At 39.3% G+C, this 9,236-nt stretch overlaps 1 protein-coding gene across 1 annotated transcript; it reads right to left on the minus strand.

Moving 5' to 3' along the window:
• Nucleotides 1–419: 419 nt before the first annotated feature.
• Nucleotides 420–8,655, minus strand: slc6a4b (solute carrier family 6 member 4b). Its single transcript, XM_008418690.3, has 13 exons — nt 8,261–8,655; nt 7,377–7,511; nt 7,003–7,222; nt 6,702–6,840; nt 5,659–5,793; nt 4,531–4,634; nt 3,568–3,695; nt 3,365–3,477; nt 2,902–3,033; nt 2,666–2,765; nt 2,472–2,572; nt 1,077–1,244; nt 420–971 (listed from the first exon to the last, which is right to left on the minus strand). The coding sequence occupies exons 1-13, from the start codon at nt 8,460–8,462 to the stop codon at nt 861–863; spliced, it is 1,788 nt and encodes a 595-aa protein (XP_008416912.1). The 5' UTR covers nt 8,463–8,655; the 3' UTR covers nt 420–860.
• Nucleotides 8,656–9,236: the final 581 nt, after the last annotated feature.

Below are 9,236 nucleotides of genomic sequence, written 5' to 3' on the forward strand. Positions count from 1 at the left end.
GATCAGAGACGTCTTCATTTGGAAATCAAGCTCTCAGATTATGTGCCTTTCTACTCTTTCAGAATCTAAGCGGCTTGAAGTTTGGTGGGAAGTTTCCACAGCCAGTAATGGTTTGAAGAAACATGTCATCTGCAGGTGTTGGTGCACTGATGCCTGTAGGTAGCACAGCCATTTACCAGGACACTTTAGAGAACTTCATGCTTCAATTTGCAGCTGCTAAGGCAGCTTGGGTGTCTATAACACTGTAGCAGAGCCACATTCTGATCTCATCTCTGCATTGATGTAATAATTTATGCAAAGGGACTAAGTGCTGAGAGCATATTTAGTACAGTTTATGGGCATACGTTTTGGTAAGCCAGAATTAATGAAGTAAAATCCTTTTGTGGTTCTATGTTATATAGAACCACAAAAGGATTTCCAAGCCATCATCCTCAAATAAAAGAGAAACAAACACTTAAAATATCTCACTTTCCGTGTAATAAATCTATTTATGAACTCACTTTTTAATTTCTGAAATAAGGTAACTTTTCAATATTCTCTGATTATTCTTGTTGAGATGCACCTGCATTAATATTAAAACAAACCACAGAGCATACAACAAACTAGTATCACATGAGAAAATAGCCATATTACAGAGCTGTGGACTGTGCAGGTGATGCAGGTCTGACTCACACAAAGTAAAGATATAGCTATTGCTATCTTAGATCCTCAAATGTAGCAGCATTCAACTTTCCGCCAGTCTGCTGTGAAAAAGCCATCCGACGTGTTCAACGTCACCACCAGGAGAACAGTCATGATGACAGGTCACGTTGGGGTTCAATCACAAATTACTTGAAACTGTGGTTTAATTAAAGAGGAGTTCACAAGCACACAGAGGTGTTCATGTCTTTCTGCGACACGGCGGCCATGTTGAGACTGTCTGCATGGACGTCTGGGATGGTCCTCTCCGGTCTCAGACACACAGCCAGCCTCTGTGGGAAACGAGCAGCCGACCAGAGGGTTTAAAAGAGGCTAGTAAACTAAACACATGAGAAATGGTTTTATTGTTTTGGGGTTTTCCCTTTTAATCCACAAACCTGTTTGAGAGAGCCAGGGGTCCACACCAACTTGTAGACCATGTACATGGGGATCCACATGAAGGAGGAGAAGCTGATGACGTAGCCGACTGTGATGCTCCAGTCTGGATACTTGTAGTCGAACAGCGTGAGGGGAGGTGCTTTCAACAGAGAGCTCACTATGATGTACTGAGAGGAGTGGAGAGAAATTACAGTTCAGTGTTGGAAATTTCATGCTCAAAAGTTTTCAGTCGTGCCAATGAGTTTTGTTTTTAGTGTTTTCCCCAAACTATCTGGAGACCTGCATGCTTTTTTTCTTTTTGTTTCTTTGCAAAAAGCTAATGCTTGTTCAGATCAAATAGAAAATCGATGTTTAAGTCTTATCATGGATTCGCAATTAAATTGAGCTGTGTACTTGCATCCACCACATGAATATTCTTCGATCTGAACTCTTCCAGTGTGACTCTTACTGCAGATGTAGGGTCATTGTGTTGCTGTTACAGCTTTTTTTTTTTCTCAGGATTGCCCTGTATTTAGTACAATTCATATTCCCATCAGCTTTAACCAGCGTTCCTGTTCACACTAAGGCAAGGTGATCACATGATGATGATGATGATGATGATGATGATGATGATGATGATGATGATGATGATGATGATGATGATGATGATGATGATGATGATGATGATGATGATGATGATGATACGATGTGTCTCCATGAGAACGGTGTGATCATGGAGACATTTTGCTTGTAAGTTGAAACGGTTGGATTGGGTATCTTCTGACCCGCTATAAACATTTCTACAAAAGTTTGTTTCACTTTATCCCAGATCTGAAAGTTATACTCATGCCTCACTTTTCAGGTTTGTGCTAGTATAACATTTTGAAAGCTATGGATCCTTTCCCTTCCGCTTCGACATTATCTCTCACTTTATGCTGGTCTTGTATACATAATCAAAATAAATCCCACCGAGGATTGTGGTTGCAAAAGGACAGAATGTTAAAAGAGTTAAAAGGGTATAAACATTTTTGCCGTTCATTGCAAATGTCATTCTTTAAAGTAAACTAAATATGTAAATAAAAGAAAGACGGATGCAAACAAAAAGGAGACGTATCAAGCTGAGAGTAGAAAATGAAGGCTGACATTTGTTTTAATGTGGGAAAAGAGGAGTGAGGAGTTTAAACTAGAAGAGAGTTTATTTAAAGGCTGCTGGTCTAAGGAGTGTTTGATGCCACAACAAGCTTTTACTCATATCTTATCTACTGTAGCCCACTTATCTCTGGATCTCCTCAGTGGATGATGCTTATTTACCATTTCTTCCCTTCAAAATAAATACACATTAATGTGTTCTCATTGTGCCAGTCCCAGGTATATGCTACTGTTATAAAAACATTGTCTTTATCTTCTTCTCTTACTGCCAGAAACGCAGGACTTATAGCAACCCAGCACACTCTCCAGAACAATCCTGGGGCTTGGCCGAGCATCGCCTGAACATCGTTGCTAAATCTTTTAATCCCTGAAACCAGAAATGACACACAATGTAATTCTTAAAGACAGTTATCAAGAAAAACACACAGAAACGAAAATGTCAAAGCGTCTATGTTTGTACCATAGAACCAGGAAACTGCAATAGCTTCAAGGAAACCCACAGCAATGATGGAGCATCCCACTCCAAACTCCTCCAGCAGCTTCACCACATAGGCGCCACCCTATATGTTCATGTCAAAGTTGTGAGTTATTTCAACAGTTTTATCATCTGGAAGTGCCCCGATTTTAAAACGGCAAAGAGCTGGAACTGTCATTTTGAGCAATGAGATGACAAAATGTGTTCAGAGGAATACTTACATTTGTGAGCGTGCTCAGAGAACCCAGGAAACAGACGACCACCAAGCACAGGACAAAAAGCTCACGTCTGTGAGAGAAGTAATCTGGGTACTCATCCAGCACAGCAGTGATGATTGCCTCTAGCCCTCCAAACTAAAACACACGCAAACATTTATATTAGAAAATTCATAAATTATAGTGACCGCCAATAAACAATCAGCTCTTGGACTTTTTCATTGGGATTTTAATTGGGAGATGGCAGAAAAATGGTACACAGTTTTAAAATTGGGCATCTGAAAAAGTGTGGCAGTAAGATGAATTCAGGCCCCATCCCTCCATTATCCATAAAATCTAGAGCAACCATTTTCATTCAGCAATGGCCTATTTAGAAAGTAGAGTACTGTTGTGTTTACTCTCTGTACTTTTGTTGCACAAATGGCCGTTTGTGTATTAACAACATTTTGAAACCATCCAGATTTCATACCGTACTGTCGAGTCCCAGTGTGATCATCATCACAAAAAAAATTATAGCAAAGAAAGTGGACCCCATCATGTTTGCAATTGCTTCTGGGTATGTGATGAAAAGTAGACTTGGCCCTGAAATAAAACATAATAACAACAGGAGCAAGGCACAGGTTAGTACATGTTGAATCAGCTGATTTGATTTTGACTTCTGCATTTTCTGACCTTTGTCTTTGGCCACATCCTCGACCTCAACCTTCCTCATCTCTGCCATGTAGCCCAGCACCGTGAAGATTACAAAGCCTGACACAAAGCTGGTCAGGCAGTTCACCAAACTGGTCACAATGGCGTCACTGTTGGAGGAAGAGCACAACTCAAATGAACAGCCGTTACTGCAAGTGCTTAAAAGTTAAAATAAAACTAGAAAAAAAAATCAAACGAATGTTTCAACATTATTTAAAGACATGCACAGACTTCACTTCAGACCAATGACCTTGAACAGGGCAGCATTACTGATTTCATCTGGGATGCAGATTAAATAAATTCATGAGGTGGTGTTGTGTTTGCTCACAGAATAATCAAATAAATGCTAAAAATGGTAAATAATACTAATATACCTATTATTGTAATGTTTTCTTTTTTAAATTCTGTAACCCCAAAAATCAAAATATCAAAAATAAAACTTTTACTGAATTGTGACACTTCTGGAGCTCGACACTAAAAGCAAAAATCCTGCATATCTGTCCTGTCAAAAAATAAAAAAAGAAGCAAAGCTAAAGGTCTGTCTGTTATTATTGTGGAAACAGACCTAAATCAATTATAATGCAAATGATTACCTCTCTGAGAAGAGATGGATTATACTTTTAAATTAATAGCTTCCAGAGGATGTTACCCTCCGCTGCAGCATCTGGTTTAATTCATGGTAGCTATATTCCTTTACTTTACTGCATTGGGTTTATCTGCACAGCACACACACACACACACTTGGTTTTCATAGGGTCATATGTTAAATTTCACGCACAGTTACTCTATGTGGATGACCTTTAAGTATTTCAGATAGATTGCAGCTGATGCATGATGTGCTTCGGTTCTAACTTTGTATGGAGACTACCTACTTTTTTCCAGCGGTAAAACACAGACTCGTGTGACTCAGAGGGTTAATGGCCATTGGATTTTGAGGAAGCGTACCGATAGCAGTTATTTGTAAAAGGGTTGTAGCTGGAAAGAGCCAAGAGAACGCCGAACCCGGGACCCAGAGAGAAGAAGATCTGAGCAGCAGCGTCCACCCACACCTGGAAAACAGACGCAGACACTTTTCAACCCTTCCTCGAGTCTGCAGTCTGGGATGCTGCAGGTTTTCATATGTTAACCATGAAAAGTCATTCATTACTTCCTGGCCTTTTAGTGACTTAACGTCGTTAAATTTCCTATTTCTCTACATTGTGGTCTTGGTCACTCAATGTAATTCTGTCAAACTGAAAGATGTGCCTGTCAGAGGAAAGCCGAGCTGCTGCACAGCTGCATGCAGGGAGATCTGAAGAGGATTCGGCAGTAAAAAGGGGAGAACAGCATCGGATATCCATGAGCGAGGGAGAAAAAGGGGGGAGCCTTTGTTAATGGGTAGAAAATCTAAAGTAATTATGCATCTTATTATTCTGCTCTGTGGTTTATTTATGCATCTCATTTCATCTCATCCATATTCGCTTCCAAACAAAGCGATCGCACAGGTTTGGTGAAACACAGCAGCGAGCCGGATGAAGATGAGGACTTTTTTTTTTTTAATAGATGTAGGAGATATGGATAGGCAGATTGTCAAGAGGCTGGTATCTTTCCAGGCGCTATTATCAACAAATATGTTTAATAACCCTCCAACAAACTTAAAGCTGTTCATTTTGTAAATTTACTTTACTTTGAAAAATACATAGAATAGTTTAGGCTAGTAAATGTTCAGTTTTTCTGCAAGTTCTTCTGTTACTCACTGGTTTAGTGCATGCCAAGGTTTTATACAAATCAAGCTGTAAATGAGAAATTGTTCTTAGTCTGCTCGATTAAATAAAGCTTAAATAACAACTAACATTTAACAGGTTTTTCTGTTATTATACAGGAATACTGCCCCCAAAATAGAGTTTTAAAAATAATCAAGAATAAATCAACAGATAATCTCATATGTCTTTTTTTAGATTGTAAGTCTACACATTAAATAAATTAGCATAGGAGAAAAAAAAGTTACAATTACAGCAGGGTTTTAAGATGATGATATGGGTGAATAATAATTCTAACATATGAGAAATATGGGTTAAGCTTTAGATAACGTACACTGGTCTCCAGCAGCTTGTCCCACTGTGGTTTCAGATAAAACACCACACCTCTCCAGGCTCCTGGCAGAGTTGCACCTCGAATCAGCAGGATGAAAAGCACAATGTAAGGCAAGGTGGCGGTGACCCACACAACCTGAAGGTGAGCAGAGAAAATAGCAGAGAGTGAGGAATGGAGAGATGTGAAAGTCTTTATTTTAGCAACTCAAAAAGTGAAACTCAGTACTAGCGTTTGCAGAAACAAGAGAAAAAGGGTGTACTCTGGAGTATCTGCACTCAATAGTTGATGGTTTTCAGTATCAGTGCAGCATGGCTGCATGCTGTCGACCTCTGTGGGGTTTCATATCAGTTAAATCAAGCGCAGAAACACACAGGTCACTGACGCAGGTTTTGATACTTTTGGCAGAGTGGGCAGATGCCAATTCCAGTTGGACATGTTTTTATCGGTCTTCATAAAGCTTGTCTGCAGAAGGAAACATGAACTGTGAGCTTCATAAAACAGAGTGGACCGAACCATCACTGAACCATCACTGAATGTGGAAACTTCACACTAGACTTGAGCTCTGTGTCTCTCCACTCCTCCATCAGACTCCTGGGTCTTAATCTCTAAACAAAATGAAAAGTTTACTCTTCAGATGAAGTCCTCTTTCATCTACAGAGGACTTTGGACCACTCCTTGTTCTAATTAACCCAAGATATTTCTGACACCGTCTCTGCTTGCAATTGATGTCCCAGATTTGTCTATGTGAGGTGAAGCTTGAAGCTCTGACTTCACTTTGGGAACCGCTCTAAAATGTTAGGAGGGTTTTGCTTCACAATCTTCTCACAGCAGAGGTTATCCCTGCTGCAAATGTGCATTTTCTTCTGCCGTCTTGTTTCCTTCCACAAAACTTTTCATTTATATGCTTGAGTACTGCCAATTTTTTTGATTGGCATTCATAGCCACAATAAAGGGCTAATCATCGAAATGAACAGAAATAAATACTCTGCAATACATCTATGTAAGATGGGAGTAATAAAGTATATTCGTTCATTCATTCCTACCTTCCCTGAGGTCCGCACACCCTTCCAGAGGCTGAAGTAAACTATAGTGAAGATAAGAAAGAGGCAGAGCATCAGCTGCCAGCGAACACCCCCGACATCTCTCAGACCTGACGACTTGTGGATTTCAAGAACGTTCCTCCTGTTGAGAGAAAACCCGCGTCTCATCAGGCTGTCAGCAAACAAGACAAGAAGGGCTTGTGGATAAAAATAACCATCTGGCAACATTTGTGAGAACTGTTACAGTAAAAGCTATTTATGCTCGCATATGTGGTTTCTGTTACTCACACTTACATGCACTTACGTGTAAAATTCCTCTGCTGGAGACCTGGAGGAATTTGTCCAAGTCACATTGTCCACGCCAAAGTAGTTGGTGCAGTCGGGGGTGTTCCAGACGTTATCGCAGTTTGTCCAGGGGAGGATGCTGGAGAAGGAGGAGTAGAAGTAGAACAGGGCCCAGGCGATGATGGTGTTGTAGTAGAAGGACACGTACAGAGCAATGACACAGATGGCATATCCTATTCCTGAAAGACCAAGTCACACATCACAAAGTGTTCCCACTTTTAGCTTTGTAAATAAAATGCAGTGATTAATTAAGGGAAAGGTTCAATCAAAAGGACTTTTTTTTGTTGTCTTATCTGAATACCTGCTTTAAATCAGCTCATTGCTCGGCCTTACCTTTGAAAATGGGACAGATGTGTTTCCATATGGATATGGCTCCGGTTCGGTGGAACTGCCCGAGAGCCAGCTCCATGTAAAACAGCGGCACACCACCAAAGATCGCCATCAAAATGTAGGGGATGAGGAAAGCACCTGAACACATGCATAACAGAAGACGCTTTAATGTCTCAGCTGAAAGCAGCAAATATTTAACACAAAGAAGTGACTTCAAAATTAATCAAATACTGATGCAACCACAGAGGAGCCACAGAAAGAAATGAAGAAATAAGAAAAAAACAAAGAGAGAAAGGAAGAAAGACAACATCTGAAAGAAGGAAATATCACATCACTAATTACCTTGGTTGAAATTAATTGCTGATGCAAACGTTTTTTTTTAAATAAAATAAATAAATATAGCTTTACTATTTACAATTTGGTTGCCTAAAATGATCGTTCTAAATTGACCCTTCTATACAAAATGAATAAGTGTATCAAGTTTATTTTATATAATTTTGTTCAAATTATATATTTCTCTTGAAATATGGATATTTCATATCCGTATTTCCATAATATGGATATTTCAAGAGATGAGCCAGTAACACAGACAGAATAAAAAAAAGAAATTAACTCGAAATGTAAAAAAAAGAAAAAAAGAGGAATGTTTCTTTGTTTGTTTGTATGCTTAAATGCCTTTAATTTTTATTACTTTTCCATTTTAGATACGCCTGCTTTGGCACCATGGACAGTTCTTGCTATTAGTTTTTTCTGAGTAGTTTTACATTATTTAATCTATTGGTTAAATGTATTATTATTATTATTATTATTAAATGTTAAACAAGTAATTGACTTTACAAAAGTAGCTTCAATAACCTGGAAGGCAAATGACATCTTTAAACTCTTACCGCCACCGTTTTGATAGCAAATGTAAGGAAATCTCCAAACGTTGCCCAAATCCACCGCGAATCCGATGACAGACAGGAGAAAGTCCATCTTCTTGCTCCATTTGTCTCTGGAGTCCGTCTGGGTGATAGCCGGCACCACCGCGGCGTTGTTGGCGCTGTAGCCGGAGTTCGGAGAGCCGTGCTGGGGCAGAGTGCCGGCCATGACCGCAGAGTCCTGTTCGGGGCAGCGGACTGTGAAAAGTTAGAGAGAGGATCCGCTCCAGAGGAGAGGAGGACGCTGCTCCTCAATCAGATCACAAGGGCCGAGTGGGAGGAGTTGATGGAGCTGCGGAGGAGACGTGGAGGTAGCCTTCCTGTTAGTGGAAGAAATGAAACGCTTTCCTTTCTGATAGAGCTTCTAGTATGGAAGTAAATATGTGCCATCAGAATTTGAATAAAAAATGCATCTGAAACTTGAATGTTGTATATTTGCGCTTACTTTTTCAATTTGAAAATTAATTCAGAATACAATTTTGACCTAAAAAAAAATTCAGTGTCATTATTTGTACACGTTTGCAATTTTCATTTGTTAAAAAAATTCACATTCCTATTTCAAAGTGATGAAATTTTCAATATATATATTTTTCAGTGTTAAAAAAATTCAGCATATAAAAAAATTCAACTTTTAAAAATTCAAATGCAATATTTTCAGTGTCCTAAAAATTCAACTTGCTCAAATTCGCTGTCTCAAATTCAACATCTAAAAATTCGCTGTACAAAAATGGCGAGGTTACTTCAGGTCACAGACATTAGCAATCGTTGTCAGATTTCAACACTGAGCCAATCACATGACCTAAGCGTCATATTGAAGAAATACCAGCATCACCGAGGCTAGCGACCACGGAGGCGAACGCAAACCCAACGGTGAGTCTATGCTTTCATATTTCTGTAGTACATTTTATTTTGCGCATGAACTTTGATACATGATATTAAAGCT

This window comes from Poecilia reticulata, chromosome 9, assembly GCF_904066995.2.
Source record: "Poecilia reticulata chromosome 9, P_reticulata-male-v2, whole genome shotgun sequence".
In the NCBI taxonomy this organism is placed as follows: domain Eukaryota; kingdom Metazoa; phylum Chordata; class Actinopteri; order Cyprinodontiformes; family Poeciliidae; genus Poecilia; species Poecilia reticulata.